This window comes from Halyomorpha halys, unplaced genomic scaffold (assembly GCF_000696795.3).
Source record: "Halyomorpha halys isolate HHAL.00 unplaced genomic scaffold, Hhal_1.1 Scaffold830.1, whole genome shotgun sequence".
NCBI classification, from domain to species: Eukaryota; Metazoa; Arthropoda; class Insecta; order Hemiptera; family Pentatomidae; genus Halyomorpha; species Halyomorpha halys.
This window is the reverse complement of record NW_027112407.1, coordinates 378,609-397,799: the sequence shown is the minus strand read 5'-3', so window position 1 is coordinate 397,799 and position 19,191 is coordinate 378,609. Positions and strand designations below refer to the sequence as shown.

Below are 19,191 nucleotides of genomic sequence, written 5' to 3'. Positions count from 1 at the left end.
CAACGTCAATTTTATTCATTGTGAGAAAAAGCTGTTTCAGTACTCATAGGCCATTTTTTATTCTATCATAGATTTGTCATTGGCCATCTGAAAAAGTCTCTAATTTGAAAGCTTGTAAGATTAGGAAATTTACCTTAATTATTTTTATTACTCCCACGTTTTTAAAAATAAAAAATTTTGCACAAACACAAAGTCGCTATATTTGGACAATTGTCCTTTTACAAAGGTACATATATGTGAATGAGATGGTTGAACTTACTCTCTTGCTTTATGTATAGACATTGCGCCACCCGGAATTCGTTTAGTAATCAACTTTTTTTTCAGTTTGTGTTCATTACATGTCGGGCACTGTTCTGTAAATCGCAATCAGATCGTAGATCGGTTGAGGAATCAATTAAAACGCCGAACATGGAGCACATGACGCAAATGTAACCAGAGCTTTTTCAATGGCTTAATGGGATGAAGTAACGTGCATAAGAACACGTTTCCGAAGAGAATGCAGGTCGCTGATCGCTTCTTGCCTAAACACGATACCGGCCTATGATAGAATCATTAAGTTCCAAGCTCTCCAGTAATTATCCAGCAATACGTGAAGAATCGCCGTGTAATTTACTTTTTGGGAGGTGGGCTATGAGTATTTTGATTTATTCACTGCAAATAAGTTTTAAAGTTGATCCCTTCACCTCAATCTAGGTCATCCTTCCTCTTAGAAGCGAGGAGAGATCCTGCTGCGTTCTTGATCCTTACAAACATTTAAAGGTCATTCTTCTGCAAGAATTCTATATTTAGCAGCAAAAACTACTAAAGGAATTTCTCCTTTATTATATCATGTTCTTTTTTATGTTCCGTTGATTATTTTTTTTTTAATTATCTTTGATATTGGTGGTAATAAAAAACAAACCTTAAATACAAGCAAGCTTTAATATCAGTAGTTTTTGTTTATAAATTTATTTTAGAAATTTGCAAGTAGAAATAATTAAAAACCCTTGTATTGTATGGTCTTACCCAAATTTTGGTTATAAACCTCTATCACACTTCTTTTGTGTTTAATTCCTCTTTTACATCAAAATGCCTTTGTTAACTGAAAATAAATCAATAGATTAAATGTTTGTTGTAATAAAAAATTATGCCGACTTTAACACTGATTCGGTAGAAAGCTTTCTTTTTATATAGAAAGTGTTATCACAAGATTTTATATATGGTGGCTGAATCTCTATGGATTTTTCTGCAAACAGTTTTTCTTTTTTCAAGTATTGAAATTTTCATTCAGATGTTGACTTCAAGGAAGAAACTTAATGATAGTCCAATAATGGTGAGATAGGATTCAGCCAGAAAGTACACAGGGTACATTGATACAGCCTTTTATGATTTAGATATGGATCCATCCGATCGCATAGCGATGCATTGCAGCCGTGGGCGAAGACCAGGCGTACAGAGGCAAGTAGAGCACTATGAAAGCCTGAGACCGCGACAAATTGATTATTGGCCAAGGTAAACACTGCTTAGGCCGTGATTGCACTTTGGGACAGCTCATTCATTCTTCGTCTATTATTTTCATAAACCATTGTCGCCATAACAAAAGACAGGAAGTAGTTGTCGGCGGAGTATATATCGTTTTTGGAGTGCGAGGTAATATGGGTTGCGTATTGAAACCGTAATTATTATCGATTCAAGGCTTTAATTTTTATTGTTAGGATCAATTATAATTTTAAAACATTATTTTTATTTAATCTATTTAGAAATTTTTAGATTATTATTGTTATAGTCTTAGGGGTAATGATCCGTTAAACATGGAATTTATATTTCCTGATTGTAGTATAGCAGCTCGTTTTATTGTTCACTTTATTACATGGGTTGTTCATTTGACATGAAAGGATTATTACCTTCTAATGATTTGTTATGATATACTAAAGATTGTTTTGTGATTTTAGCGTAATCTCATTGCAAGTACATGGAGATATATGAAAGATTATTTCAAGATCAAGATCTTTTAGAAATAGTATTTAATAATGTATGGAATGATAATACTAATGATGATATTTTTTGTTTCAGACGGGATGACGGCGAACGGCTGAGATGCGGGTGGCGGCACTTCTGCTGTGGCTGGGGTTGGCGGCGGGCGAGCAGGTGCGGGAATTGGAGGTGAGCGAGGGCGCACCGGCAGGGACTAGGGTCGGCTTCATCGGCGACGGCCTCTCCAGCCCGCCCTTCCTCATCGTTCCCGTCCCCGGCTCCGCTGTAGAGTCCGACCTCGTCATCGAGTCCAACACCGGTGAGATACAAACCAAGGTCAAGCTCGACAGGGAGAACCGATCCTCGTATTCCTTAGTCGCCATTCCCAGAAGTGGGGAGAACATCCGTGTTGTCGTCCGCGTCCTAGACGAGAACGACAACGCTCCTACTTTCCCTTCGCCCATCATGGAGATTGAGTTCCCAGAGAACACTCCAAGAGACGTGAAGAGGACACTAAACCCGGCCAGAGACTTGGACCTCGACGTATTCAACACTCAGAGGTATACTATAGTTTCTGGCAACGTCAACAATGCATTCCGCCTCTCTTCACACAGGGAAAGGGACGGAGTTCTTTACCTCGACCTTCAGATCAACGGTTTCCTTGACAGGGAGACTACACCCGAATACAGCCTTGTTATAGAGGCTCTCGATGGAGGCAATCCACCCTTGAAGGGCTCGATGACCGTCAATATTACCATTCAAGATGTAAACGATAATCAGCCCATATTTAACCAAAGCAGATATTTTGCGACTGTTCCGGAAAACGCTACGGTAGGTACAAGTGTTTTGCAAGTTTTTGCTACAGACACTGACGCAGGTGAAAATGGACAGATCGAATATTCGATAAACAGGCGACAGAGTGACCGCGATGCCATGTTCCGAATAGATCCGAAAAGTGGACTGATAGCTGTGAACCGACCGTTGGATTTCGAAACGAAAGAAGTGCATGAACTTGTTGTAACTGCGCGTGATCACGGGATGCAAGCTTTGGAGACGACAGCTTTTGTTTCAATCAGAGTGACGGACGTCAACGACAACCAGCCTACGATCGACGTCATTTTTTTGAGTGATGACGCTACACCAAAGATATCTGAGACTGCTCAAAAGGGAGAGTTCGTGGCCAGAATCTCCGTGAACGATCCCGATTCCAAGACAGAGTATTCGAACGTAAATGTCACCTTACAAGGTGGAGAAGGCCATTTCGGACTTGCAACGCAGGACAATATCATCTACCTCGTCATTGTATCGATGCCGATCGACAGAGAGCTGAAGCCCAATTACACACTGAGCGTTATTGCCACCGACACCGGTACACCTCCGCTTCACGCTTCCAGGACATTCCATCTCCGGGTCACTGACGTCAACGATAATCCTCCTGAATTCAGTGAGTCCGTCTATCACGCTAACGTACTGGAAGTGGCGGACCCTGGAACCTCTGTGGTCCAGATCACAGCTGTGGATCGAGATGAAGGTGTGAACTCAATACTCAGCTATTCCTTGATGGAAAGCAACTCAGGTCGGCCAGCGTGGTTCCAAATCGACCCTAAGTCCGGTCTCATCACGACCAAGGCTCACATCGATTGCGAGATCGATCCTGAACCTAAAGTAATCGTGATTGCAACTGACCAAGGTTCTCCTCCGTTGTCCTCGTCCGCAACCGTACTAGTCACTATTCATGATGTCAATGACAACGAGCCCATCTTCGACCAGAGCTTCTACAACGCAACCATCCCTGAGAACGAGGCTAAAGGACACTGCATTCTTAAGGTGAGTTTTTAACATTTAATCTATATTATTCAGTCTTATTTGCATGTGTTTATTTATTTTCATTGTTTTATGATACTGCTTCGAAAATAATAGTAGTAGCTAACAGGGAGTTTAGTTCAGACAAGATTCCGTTAGTTAGATATAAATTACGTCTTTTCACTATATTTTAGTTTTTTTACAATGTCATATATACATTCCATATAAAATGCCGGTTTGTGTTAAGTGGCTGTTTTCTGTACATATTTTGCAGTATGATGGATATTATGCAGAAGTTATTCCATTGCAGTCGACCACTTACAAACGATATTATAGGAAGAGGTTGTGCAGGCGGTAGAGATACAGTCTATGATAGAAGAAGAGCCTAATATGGCAACGGTTTGATATTCAAAGTAACGGCACCTCGAATAAATACCTGAATAGAAAGGTGTTCGATATCGATGAAGATACACTGAGGGTCCTTAAATGGGTTGGGGCTATCTATTGCTGTATTATTAACTGGAATCTGTCAGGGGAGCAGTCTGTCATCGTGGGCTCTTGCAAGTCTTGTTTTTAAGATGGATCGTTCATTTCGTTGTTGATCTGGTCGTTCAAAAAAATTATTTAAGACTCCAGAAAAAAACAACAACAAAAACATGATGTCTTCAAACACTAATTTACAACTGTAAAAAAAAACTAATATAACTTTAAATTTTATAAATTTTATTCAGTTATCCCAAGAGATGTGGCACAAAATGGCGGAATAGTGGTTGTGATGGAAGAACTTTGCTTGGTGATTTTTGGAGCCGACTTCATAATTGACTTCATTGCTCCGTGGCTCATTGTTACCTCCTCATCTTGCTATAAATTATTCATAAAACAAAAACACCTTCCACTCCTGCTATTGTTCCTGCCAGGCATGCGCCATGTCTCCGCATCCAGGCCCGTACAGCTTTTCAGACTTCATTCATCCTTGTAAATAATTTCTCAACAGTGCAATACAACGCTAGATAAAGTAGAGGTAATGTGCTTAACAATTGATATCTGTTTCATTAGCGAGTATCTTAGAAATTAATTAGGTTTTCGTAACCTGTTAGTCTAAATCTACGACATTCTACTACCACAGACTATTCACAACCGAGTGGAATTTTGTTAGGCAATTAATTGCTTTCCTGTAATTAAGTTTATATAGACACCCAGTCCCCTGATTCGCTCCTCACAAAACTAATTTTTACTCAATGCATCTTCGGATTTATAAAATTTAAACGTTTTATTGGTTTAATTAAACCTTTCATAAAAATAGAGGTTGTCCCTTTAAGAAATTGCATCCCTTAATTTCTAGTTTTAGTGACTAACTATAAATTTTAGCTCGATATAAGTAAATTAGTCTCTTTATTAATAAATAATTTCAAGATAAGATAAGAGGGACCTTTTGTTATGGCATACTAGGGGGCGGGACGGTAAGACAGGATTCTCTCTAATTATTTAATGATCTCTATGAGATTGTAACGTACATCTATTAGAAAATATACAGGATTTAGGACCGAAGAGAATATCTAAGATGTAGTATGAAGAAGGCTAATAACGATGTAATTACTACTACTACTGACTGACCACCCTCTGCAGAAACTTCCCCCATAAGAGTTGCTGATAATAAAAGGATTTTAGGTTTTTTCTTAATCATAATTATTTTAAGTTAATATTATTGTTATTATATTACTATAATATAGTTTCCAAGTCCATTATTGGTACCAGTGACCTCCGGATTGAGGATAGTTTAGTCAAAGGCCATGAAAATTCTTAATGAACGAGTTTGTCTAAATATCTGATGCTATTGGGTAAGATGTGTGTGTTGGTAATAAAACTAACGTAGTTGAGTATTAGGACTTTATGGTTGTAATATTAAATATAATGAAATAAAATTTACGAAGGTTAATTGGGTTACGAAGGTTGTCATCGTATACTCTGTAGGCATACTCCGGAGTAAACGATCACAACATTTTTGGGCCTGTGCTGGCTTCAAATAAGGACACAAACATACTAAACCTGTTTCTGTTTTTTGGAAAAAAGGATTGAAATTCTATATAGGATTATTGGAATCATAACTATTTATTTGTTAAATAAGTGCTAATATATTCTTCGATGACCAGAATTAGAAAAAAAAGTGTCTCCCTAAGAATATTTGAATATGTACGTAAGCCCATGTTGAACCTTGGGATAATAGTCCAGGAAGTAGAAGACTAAGAAGAAGATCTGAGGACATTAGGGTCTTCATGTGGGACCCAGTGAATGACGTAGAGGGATTGTCACACTCGTAAACCGGGGGCTTTACGAGAGCGGTCGTGTTTCGTTCCAGCGTGACGTTTATGTGAGGCTATGTCCCACCTTCATCCCTCTATTTATGACCTTATCCCTGCTCCTCCGGTAATCGGCGTCTTCCTCTTCTATAGAGGTTACCCTGTTTCGGCCGGTTGGATGAGACTAGAAAGAGAGTGTATCAGCAATCGTAATGTAGCCTTCGGATCGAGAAGGATACTCGAAGTATTAATGGTCGGATTGGAAATGTAAGAGGAGATGTAGAGGAAGGATGCCGGGATAGCAAATCCCTTTGCAATGCGGGCAGTACCGCGGTGCACCCCACATGTGTACATCGCAGTTGAATGTGCAATGTATGTCCTGATTCCTGTCCAACTCGCTAATACCTATAACTTACTGATCAACTAAATGCTTACTTTATTCTCTTGCATGTTCTGAGCTTTCTTTCTACGAATTTTATTTTAGTGTTTTTTTTTTTTTGTAATACATTTTAACTTCTATTTTCTATTTTGCTTGAAAAAATATATTGTATTCTTTGAGATAGTTTCGTTTGTTTATTGCAAACAATTTTGTACAAATACAATTTACTGAACTGAAATAATAAGATACTTTAAGTGTTAAAATCTTAAATGGGAAACTATTATTTTTTTATTCATAAGACGTATATGTATTCGTAACACGATGAGTGCTGATGTCGAATGTTGGACATTTCGTTCAGCTACCGTGGGGATGACGTGGAAGCATGTTGGATATTTTACTTAGGGTTTAGAAAATTCCTGACTCAAGATTAGCAGCTTGCTATTTGACACCAGCCCTAGTGAGACCTTTTTAGGAGCTCTAGATACTATCCACCATCAGAGAGAGCATCATTGTATTTTTTTCTTCCCTTTTTCCCGCACACGAATATAAGTCAATAATAAAAAAATTCTTTTTAATCATATAATATATTTGTAACTTTGATATTTTCTTATATTCATGGCAATTCTTTTTTTACTATGTTTTATACACAACTAAAAACTGAAATAACCACAATAAGTATTCCTTGGGTCACTTTATATACATATTATCATTATAGATTTCAAAAATGTATTTTAAAAAAATCAATACTGGCGTTTTATTAATGCTATTAGGCATGTATATAACTTTGAATCAGAAATCTACCATTTTATAAATAGATGGGGTTCATTTTCGATTTTAGGGAAAGTCATATCAATGAGAAGGAAGTGATTTAAAATTTCATTGATCCGAAATGAATACAGGCTAAGGACAATTATGTTGTTGGGATCGAAATGTGATGCTGTTGAACCCACTTTTGGGTTTACGACTCAACGAAGGACGTTTACGAAATAAAAACAGTTCCCGAAGTCGTAAAATCCCACTTGCCGAAAAACACTGGGAAGGTATATTAACCCCGCCTTTTACAGAATAATAAGCTATAGAGAAAAGAAATGAATTAAAAAAAGAAAGCAAGTAAAACTGAAAGAAAAAGAACGATGAGGTTCAATTTTAGAACCTATTTTAGGGACTAATAAAAACTTCTAAAGTTCTAACCCTCTAAATTATAGGCTTAGCGAGTGCACCAAGGATACTCAGATTTTTTCTCTTTTTTTCTGAAGTGCCATAAAATTTCGTTTATTATTTTAAAATTTATCTGTCATTTTATTGTTGGTTTTAAACTAAAACCTTTTAAAACGCACTTGAATCTACATTAAAATATATATTGTTCATGGTGATTTCAAGGTTTTGGTATTTACTTTGTTGCTACTGCTAAATGCTGGCAAAGGATCAGTGTTGATGCAAGAAGTGGGTTTTCATTTCGTGGTGGCCCATCTAGATTTTTTTGGTATTTAATTTTTTTTTAAAAGGAATAATCTGTTATAGCTAAAAATATGATTCATTTAATATGTATATGTGCTCTTCAATTATTAAAAGAAGATCTTCCATCTAATGGAAGTTACTGTAACAATTTTTAGTCGAATTTGCTTCTTTTCGTAGAAGGTAGTTCCGTTCTACAAATTTTTACTAGATTAAAAATATTAATCTATTCCAAATTCATTTTTTGAGATAATTTTTTTAAAATATGTATATATTAGATTTAATAAATAACTCAGTGTCTTCTGGATCTCTGAAAAGAGGGATCTAAGAGGGGAGGAGGAATTTAAAAATATTAGAGCTACCTTATTGCACCAGACACTCAAAAAAATACATAAATTCAAGGGAAAAAGAAATATAGATAGAACTTAATGATTAAAAACTCTTAATTTATTTATAAAAATATAAATTGTTAGAACATAAAATACAATATTGTAAAGAATAACAAATTAGTATATTGTTATCAGTATACATTATCAGTGTATTACAGTTTCTATTTCTGATATATTTTCAAGTTGTGTCTGTAAAAAATGTTGCCTTCTTGTACTTTTGATTCAAGTAGAGGAGCTTCTATCATAAAAAATCCGTATGCATTTTTAAAATCTAAAATTCTATTCAATCTTTGCTATTATGCTAGTATTACTTAGAATTTTAAATCAATTATGTTACAAATAGTTTTGGGCTTAGTGCCCTTCAACTCATATGCTCTTCAAAAAAATTTTAATATAAGTTAATGAATATTTATTCATACTTTAAAAGAAAAAACTAACTAATAATAATTAATAAGTGAATGTGTTAACAAAGCATTCTATTTTTTTTTTTTTTTTTTTTTCAAGAAGTTTGAAAATTGCAATATGAAACTTAATCTTGATAAATACAGATGAAGATGATAATGAATTAATTCGATTCTTTCGGTGTAGAAATCGGTATGTAACCTCTTCCTTTTTTTCCGGACACTTAACTGTGAAATATTCAATGAAGAATTCTCATTTAAAAATTATTTCATATCTGTGATAATTCCGATTCGATGCTTTCTAAAGGCTAATCAATGCTTTCTAATCACTAATGTTTTAACGATTTACAAAGCGGTGCTGAAAATCGAACGAACCAAGACAAAATCGTTCGATAGTTCAGTTACCCATAGGAATAAATAATTAACGACTGTGCCAGTAGGAGCGGTGGAAAATTTTGGTTTCAAAAATCTCGTTTCGGATGTAATAGCTTCTTTCTTCCCGTTATTTTTACTTCTTAATGGTGGAACTTGGTCTAAATGATAACGTCATTTTATATTTTTTTAAAATATTTTTTGTCATAGTTCCCTTATCACTGGATAGTTCACTTATTTATCCTAAATTCCAAAATGTTATTTAGAGTAATATGTTGATGGATTATTAATTTAGTTGATATTTGTTAAAAAATTGCCTCGAGTTGAAAGGTAGCTTATACAAACTAAGTAACACCATTGTCTTAATAATTACCTCTGGTTACTTACTATTATTCAAGTAATAAATTCTTGGGAGCGGTCTGAAGGCTGCGTGGGTCTTCTCATAATGCCTGTTGATAAACAATCCTTCAGTTTCGCCATTACTCCACCTCCCTAACAGGAAACCTAAACAATATCGAACGTTTAATTATATGGACGTATAGATTTATTTCAGTCAGTCTAAAAACCGACATAATATAAATGAAACGATATCCTGGTTTCATTTGAACTAGACCGCAGACATCTGTTCCGATAGGATTGGGTTAGTATCTTGACACGTCTATTTCCTAGTTTAAGTTTTTCTTATGTGTAAATGTCATGTTTCCCCACCGTATAATATTGCGGTTGGATTGTAGTTATTACTGTCTTATTGAACAGATATCATGTTCTGTTTACTAACCGGTATCCATTTACATATCCGATTATGTATTTGAATTTTTCTTAATTGTTTTTTTGTTTAATAAACTATTTCTTTCTTTATTGTTGTTTAAGGGAAACTATGGCAGTATAGAGTCATGGCGATGATAGGAAATGTTTGATAAAATCATGTCGCAAAGCCTTAAATACTACATAAAATTAGATCACAAGTATAATTGACCTTTCGAGTTTTTCCTGTTTTCGTTCGTAGACTGACTATATAATGTTTACTATTAACAACTTCATTGTGGTTGTTTGTTTTTTAATAGGGTTCGTTTTTAATTAATAATTATGTATCAAAATCTGTTGAACCACATTATTAGTATAAAGGGGAGAGAAATACTTTATTCATCTATGCTACCCAAATACATCAGGTTGCAATATCACAAAGCATACTTATCAATCCTTAATCGGACATATATAAATTACATGATAGAATAAAATAGAAAGAAAACAAATTTTTTTCCCTACAGTTTCCTTTTACAATCAATTTCGGTTTATACACCAAATACAAATATTTCAAATCATTCCTTTTTTCTTTCCCATTTCTGCTTCTCCAATTTCACCATTTCACAATTAGATCAGTTTACCAAAAACAAACAAATAGATACATTTTGCGAGAATAAGACTAACACGTAGATTCAAAGGAAAATATTATAAAATATATATATAATAAGACATATGTCCTATTAAGTAAAAGTATTTGTTGTAATAATTTATTTTTTTATTTTTCCCAGTTGTTGTTAGGACTTAATGGCGCGAAACTCTACTGTCATCAACGCCTATGTTTATTATTTTATTTTTCTAGATAGTCATTTTATTTCATATCCTTTATTATTATTTTTTCCTTTCTTTTCTTTATCTTATTTATCTTTTTATTTATTTTTTTCAATCCAGTTTCTTAACTCTTTTAATTCGTGATGGTTAATGTTTTTAAAATTTTGCTAGCTGAAAAAAGGGATGAAAAACGAAAAAATTCTCCTTCCGAAATAATCACTAAGAAAAAAATTTAAGTTTTAAATTCTTCAAGTACTGTCAATACTTGTAAGTAACTTTGTTTAAAGGTTTTTCAACATTTTGTTATGTAAAAGGGGTTAACCTAAATTAAGTAGTTAAACCTGACGGAAACACAATATTTATTAAGGCCTAGTGGTCATATTGCAGGGCTCAAACAAACTGATATTTAGTGAAGGTCAAAGTAGTTTTAAAAGATTAAATGTAAGTGAATTAGGAAATGGTCAGAGTTGTGGTCAAGATCAACAAAAGTTGTTTTCAACTATTTATTGATGGCTAACGTTCCAAAACTTTCAACCCTGCAGTGTGGGTCGAAACATTGGCCATCAACAATGTTTCGACCCACACTGCAGGTTCAAATTAGTTGAAAACTATTTTGGTTTAACTATACCGCAAATCATATCATCTCCTAGTTTTTAAATTGATTTAAACTTTATCGCTTACTGGGTTATTAAATACTGAGATATCCTGTCAATCCTTGCTGGCCTAGGCTAAGACAGCACAATCACATAAATTCTACTTATCATCCCTGCATTCTCATGTAAATATGTACTCTTAGTTAAGAATGGTTGGTCCTGTTATGGAATAATATATACCAACAACTGAATTAAAAAATAATTAAAAGATGCCAAAATAATGTTTATGAAATTATCTCTTCTCTTTCCTCCCTCAAAAAATCTACTTCTGGATTCCCCTTTTCGACCAAACATGGTCAACATCACCAAAGTTAGACCAGGTAAAAAATAACATTAAACAACTAAGGTAGAACATGAATGTTTTTATTTTGCTAGAAGTTTTAAATCCGGTCCCTCCTTTACCAAAACTTATAGCATTGAAAAGGTCAGAAATTGGCGGAAGCACAAATTGTAGCCAAGTTCAATAAGCATCTCTCTGACAGTGATGGACATCAAAGAGCAGATTGTATTCCTCTCCTTGTTCTTTCCTTCCATCTTAGACCTAATGACGCCTGCTTTAATAAGGCTAGCGTCGTGGGCGACACTTCCATTTTGATCGCAACTATTGTGCAAGTAGGGCGCAGGCGCGTGATAGATCAGCACTATCTTAGATCCAACGTAGGACAAATCCAACCAATCAGATCCTGTTCTTATCTTCTTCTCTTAAACTTTTCAAGATTTCTAACTGCAGCGGCATTAAGATTCCGTAGGAGATAGGTTTAAATCTGCCCGCGAGAGTGCGGCTGTAGTTTATATAATGGTGGCCATCTTGTTAGCCTTATAGGAAGACGATAAACCGAGCGGGTTCGATTGCTGTGGATTAATGCTTGTCTCTTTGATTGGGTTTTCTATAGGCAGGTACTCGACGTCTCGGGCGATCCAATTAGCATAAACAAATATACGGAGAAAAAGTTCAAATGTAACCGTGTTACTTCGCATTCCACCTCGCAGCAATTACTTCAGCATCGTTATTACAGCGAAGCTAAATTTACTTGAGCTCAAGACAAAATATCTTTAGTGTAAAATTTATTTTTATTCGTGTTTCATTAAGCTTGAAAATAATATTAAATGTGTAAATTTTGAGCATTTTTCTTGCAAATACGTTGTGTTTTAGTTACGGAGTTCTAAAACTAAGATTTTATTCTGAAACATGTTGTTTCTTGAGTATAATACAAGAATTGATTAAAACTATGTTGTTCTGGCTTTCAATACAATAATAAAAACAAATTATTGTTAATTAAGAAACAGAATAAAATATGCATTATATATGATTACTCGTATGTGAATTAGAATGAATTGGTTAGAGTTGTGGCTAGGAAAACAAAATTTTTTTTTTCAATAAAATTATTTGTCAATAGCCAAAGACCCATTGCAGGTCTTCATCAGGGCTCAAAGAAATAGAAACAAAGAAGGTCAAGCAAATGTAAGAGTGTAAAAGTGAGTATCAGTAATATAAGAATATGAGTACACATTGCTAAGTTAATGGAAGATTAAAAGTTGACCGTATCTAGTAATTGGATGAAGATAGTCTGGGTGGGTGGCTGTCAATAAGGGTACATAGTAAAAAACACAATTCAGTGGTAACGTTTTCCTACAATTTGCAGGGCTTTCATCAATAATTTTTCTATTTATTTTTTGAATGGAATATGGTCCGGGTGCGGTCAAAAAAACTCAAATAGTGAATGGTTATACTATTATTATTGAGCCAACGTTTCGCCCCACGTGGCAGGGCTTCGTCAGGGCTAAAAAAGATACAAACACTTGACATAGTACAAAGAAAAAACATAAGTGGAAAATAACAGAGGTATACAATGAAAAGTAAAATATAATAAGAAAAATTGAAGGTTGTAAATAGTAAATGAAAAGGGTAATAGTAACAGATGGATAAGAGATAAATTAAGAGAAGAAATATTAAAGAAAGTAAAAATTAAGAGATGAAAAAAGAAAAGAATAAAATCAAACGATGTGACAGAATTCATACCTGTTTTGACAGGAGTCAAAGACAGAGTGAGCCGTTTGTATTGGGAGGAGTGGGGATGGCAGTTAGCGTGCCACAATAACGAAAATAAATTTAAATTAGGTAAACAATTAATGGTAATATACATAATAGAGGGGGAGAAGAGATATTTACAAAAAAAAAATAATAAAATATAAAAGTAATAGAAAAATAAAGTATAAAATAATGGGATACAATATGTGTAAGTGATTAAGAAAGACAATATACTAATGTCTTGACACTATAATATGAGTGGGGATACAGAGAAGTGTACATTATAATAGAAAATTAATAATAAAGTAATTAATATAAGTACATACAAGTGATTAATATTTATTTTTTGAGTTCATTGTTTAGTTTGTTAAAAGTTCGTCCAGTTGAACGTAGCCAGTGAGCTTGCCGTTCCTTTCGTGATCTTCTCTTTGCTCTAATAGATCTCTGATACGAGTGTATTGCCTTCCTTTCAACTTAAGACAGCTCTCTGAACAGTTAAGGTGAAGAATCCAACTGCTTTTAAATCGTTTTCAAATTTTAGTACTGTATGGACAGTCAACTGGGTGTTGGATAATCACTAAATAGATCCTAATTCACCACGCTGTTGATCAAAGACAGTCTTATTCGGAAAGCAATATCTCTGCACATAACATCAGGTTTTCTAGTAAATAATCTAAGCCAAGGTTTGATTCTGGTTTCAACAGTAATCGGCAGTGATCTCAAATCTTTTGCTACAAAGATGTCTAGCACGTCAGTTTTTTTAAGTCCGGAATTTGGTAAGTCGGTTTATCGGGAGCAAAGATGTCTAAGGATAGATGACGAAGCATTTGAGTTTCTTGCCTCTCGGTGTACATAAGCGTGTACCCCAGTGAGGGTGTTTTGTATTATATTCACCTCCTGTTAGAAACGATGTAATAAAAACTTACCTGAGAAACGGTTCATTTACAACGAATTTACATTTTTTTGTTTTCACACAAATAGACAAAATAATAATAAAAATTACTGAACCTTGCAGTATGAAACCCGAATTCCATTTTCGTTATCTTTAATCACACCTGATGATATATTCTACTTTGAAGTTGTACCTTGTACTTTGTTGTAGTTTTACGAGCGACATGTAATGAAAGTTCCTATTTATGAGTTTTTTATCTTTCTTTTGTGATTTGAACGAAGATTTCATGTTTAATTATTGTTAGGAAAGTTTTTTTTATGTATATAATCTAGGTTTATGAACATTATGTATATCTAATAAAAAAGATGATAGGTTCATAAATTATTTTATTCTGAAATGTTAAGGAGCAGTTAACCATTACTAGATAGATTTTTTATTATCTGTCGCAATCCACGATTCTGTTTTATTATCATTAGTATTCTAATCTAATTACTGGAAAGTTTCAGTTCTTCATTAATGTTTCTATGTATTTGTTAATACTTGAAATTATGTAATTATTATAGAGGTGAAGTTGTCATAAATGATAACAAACGCTCACGTATAGGGCAAATTAAATAGTATTAACAAATAAGTTTAAATTATTACAAAGATTAGTTAATAATTGAATAAACCCCCTCCCTTTTTTTAACTCTCTATTTTTTTTCAAAAATACTCTCATTCCCATTTTCTGAATAAACCCCAATTTAGCAACGGTTGTATATCACTTTGAAAACATTTGCTTACAACGGGCTAAGAAGACATAAATCTAGTTATTTTTAAAAATTGGTGAAAATTAGAAAACGTCATGGGCCTTGTGAGTACGAAAATTTAGCGTGATGAGAGATTTCACCTCTCCTCCTTCTCCTCCCCCTTCCCTGTAATTTCAAAATTCGTAAAGTTATGGTTTGAGAACCTAAGTCAAATACAAAAATTGTGGTAAAACATTACTCAGATATTTATTTATAATCTTTAAATTTCTTTCTTTAAATTACTCAGATAGTTTCTTCACAAAATTGCGTAAAAACGCAGAGGTATTGTAAGGTAGGTTGGGAGTAAATATAAAAAGTAATAATAAAAGGAGGGAACGTTAAAAAAAGAAAAAAATCAAATTTTAAACCTGAAACCTAATGTAAGCCGTAAATTTGGTCAGAAGTTGATGGAAAATTTTAGATTTTGCTGCTCCCAGCTCATTCCTCCAATTACTTCCAGCGAGCGACTTACCTTCCTCTAAAGGTTCAGTAACATTAATAAATGAAAATTGAAATCATTAACATTTAAAACCTTGTCATTTTCTTGGAAGTTACTTCTAATTGCCATAGGACCATACGTTATGAAATTTTTGACTGCGATTATCGTAATCGAGGAACTCTACTTTTTGTGGTTTACGTATCGAAAATCGTTTGGACTTTAAAATGAAAGTAAAACTATTTTATCTGGCCCCGGAAAGACTGACTGCGTACTCACCTTAAATATGGCGAATTGTTCAAAATATTGCTTCGTGATCGCTCATCCCCACCCCCGTAAATGTTGAAAGTAAATTGGTTGAGACATTTTTCAGTCTGCCTCGTCTAAACCTGTCAATTTTAAACTTCTTCTATTAAATTTAATTTGCTAATTGGAATTATTTTTATAGCTGCTATTATAATTATGGGCGAAAATACGGAAAATTCATCATTTATTTTTTTAATTCATTTTAAAATTGTAGAGCATTACACAGTTCTAAGACCAATTTTGATATGTTTTTTATTTTATACTTTAACAGATCGCTGCTTGGAGCTTGGAGATGAGAGACTAGATAGCCTGTTAGTTCGCGTTAACATCTTGGAATGAAATGTGCTCACCCTCAGCTCCCAGAGACACAAGGCAAGATAGGGAAGTACGGGCGTCCCCTAATGCAACAGGACAAGGATGATATATTCCAGTTCTTAGCCATCGCCATTACATATATTTACGGCCTGTATTTCCACTTGGTCTGGAGATTTACCTCTAGCATCTTCCCCGCTCCTACAACTTGTTAATATTATAGATTAACTTATATCCGTACGGCCTCTTAGTGGGGAAATAAAATTGAAACATTGTGTACCCTAGGGCATATTCGTCATCATTACCGATCCTTACATCGGACGTGTACTGGCGACCCGTATCAAGATGGATGGAGCGGTGTAGGGTATGATGAGACCCCGGTGGATTATGTCCGCCCTATGTACTCCCTGTGGTAAATACTTCCACTCCATGATCAATTGCCTGGTTAGCGTTTGTAATTGATTAGCGGTTTGTGTTTCGTTTTTATTTTCTATTCGTCTTTCTGTAATTTGCTGTTCTACCGGCGAGGAAATTATTTCATGTCGGGACTACTGCTGACTCTTCAGTTGAAATATTTACAAAACGAACATGGACGGTACTAATGATGATGATTTATAGCTTTTGGAGGTTCTCCTCTCCTCCGCAAGTAGCAGTTTCGGAACATAATCTTCCCTATACTTCAGCTCCACCTGGCTTAGTCTCAGACTGAATATACATGCGACATATGTATTTCATATTCTGTATTCAGAAAATTGTTATAAACTTCCTTGCAATTCATATAATTCGGTAGTTTAATAATTCAGATTTTAATATTTGGAAATTAGGTCAATCTGGACACATGGAGTTGAGCTTTGGGGCTCCACTAAACCTTCGAATTCCTCTCGTATTCAATCCTTACAATCCAAAACCCTTCGTAAAATCCTCAATGCTTCTTACTTTGTAACAAATAAAATCATACATAAAGACCTTAATGTTCCCTAAGTAACCGATCTAGTCCGAATCAGATATCACTCCTTCCATTATAAACTCTCTAACCACTCAAATCCCTTAGTTTCTAATCTTGCATCCTCTTCCATTCCTGACAATCCTCCGAGGCGCCTTAAAAGAAGATGGCCACGAGACCAGCTAATGTAAAATGTCATCAGAGTGCTACCAATGGGTAGTTTCTCTACACGCCTGTAACACTCCAATTTAACTTAGATCAGATTTACTAAATGTATTATAATGTACAGTTGCAAATAGCAATAAATAAATATTAAAAAAAAAATATTTGGTAATTCAGAAATTCCATAACTTATTTTATTTGTATTCATCTGTACACACATTTTGATTTTTTTTTCGTAAACGATGACATCACAGTTAATTATTTTACAAAATTGTTGGAGATTGACTGTGACGGTGGTGGTAACAGCTGTTGCAACCACCACCATTGTCTACTCCTTGAAATTTCCTATCGTGACAGTATTTACTTGTACGAAGCCATTGTAGCTTAGAGAGTTGTGGCGTCACCTTAGCAAGCTCATAACTGCAATGGCGCAGATTCAATTCAATTGGGTGGAATAGCTTTTATAGTAGACCGCCATGGAGTCTACTGGAATGAAAACTAGACTCTTGAGGTGGAAACTGGTTAGTTTTTGGTTTGAGAATGGTTACCTTTAGGATAACCCCCTACCAAGTCAACTGGTGGATAATTACTATAAAAAAAAAAAAGTGTTGAGTCGTACTATCAGGATTTTCTCGATAAATGGTTCTCTATTAGCGCAAGCGCAATAACCAACTGTCACACGCGATTCATGGACACTGAACTGTCAAGTCCTCATAACATTGATGTACAAAATGTCCCACTATACATGTTCACTTTCCAAACTTCTACAATTCTTATGATTTTGATTTGATTTTTGTCGTTAGGCATAACAATAACTTAGGATCTATCTTCAAGGCTATTGCCAATTTTTTCACCTCATGAGTTCTTTTTGCTCGCCCCCAAGTCTGGAATTTCCTAAGGGATAAAATATGCATATTTTTATTTTTACGTGAAGATGAATTCAAACGGAACATGTTTATGATTGTTAAAATTTAATAAAACATTATTTTTAAGGTTTGCGCTCTAATTATATGCAAAATAGAAAAAAAATCATTTAAAAATACATTTTTCTATAGAAATCAATCATTATATAAGAGGTAATAATTTGTTGTGGTTTCATCAATATGGCAAGGGCTTTAAAAAATAATTATTTTATTGTATTGCGGCAAAGTATTCGACCAATGTGTAGATAGGAACATATGTTCAATTCTTCTAATTTGTATTTCATCAGAGTTATAAAGATTTATATTTGTGTTTATTGCTATTAACATACATCAAGTCTATGGCTTCTCAATATTATGATTGTTATTGAATTATCCTATTTAGCGCAGATGTCCCTTGACAACACCGTCCGGGATGGAGCAAGTATAAATCAACGGTAATGGTCGAGCAGAGAAAGTTTAAAATTTTTAAATTAAATTTAACAGCGCACTGAGAGGTGAAGTAGAAACCGAAGCTTTCTCCCTTCAGTATTAACATTTCTCTATTAGCCTAAAGTTCAGAGTTCACAACTCTTGCGCCGGCTATCTATAACGTTACAAACTATTAAGTAAAGCTCATTTCACACGGCAATGAGTTACAGTCTTTTTATGTCTTATCTTTTCAGAAGTCGTAAAGGGAATTTTTTATATTGCTAATTTTGTAAACGGCTATTTTCATTTCATCTCAAACGAAGTATTACAATTCTAAAAACTTTAATTGTTGCTGTTCTATGAATTAAAGGTTATAATTAACCTCTAATCTTCACAAAAACCTGCTAGTTATGTTTTTGATCAATGTTTTATTATTTTATGATTGTTATATGAAATGCAAATAGATAAGAGTGTTTAAACGTTGGCTTAATTGAATAATTTATTTTAATAAATCTAAATTTTTGTTAACATATTTGCTTAAAATCTTTTTATAAATCTAAAATAGAAGTGTTCGAAAGCTGTTACTCTGAAATTATTGAAGGAAATACTTTCATTATTTAAAAAAAGGCTCAATTGTTGTTTAAAGATGAATGCCAAAATTTAGAAAAACAAATAAATACTTATAATTTGCTTAAAGTTCCTTATTAACTTTGGTAGT

At 34.1% G+C, this 19,191-nt stretch overlaps 1 protein-coding gene across 1 annotated transcript in view; it reads left to right on the top strand.

Annotated features, from left to right (window-relative positions):
- The first annotated feature begins 2,041 nt into the window (after nucleotides 1-2,041).
- LOC106686485 (protein dachsous) overlaps nucleotides 2,042-19,191 on the top strand; it is a 383,586-nt gene continuing 366,436 nt past the window's right edge. Inside the window, exon 1 of the mRNA XM_067050290.1 lies at nucleotides 2,042-3,780. Coding sequence (XP_066906391.1) covers nucleotides 2,077-3,780 — 1,704 coding nt within the window. The 5' untranslated portion in view covers nucleotides 2,042-2,076. The remainder of the gene's footprint in view (nucleotides 3,781-19,191) is intronic.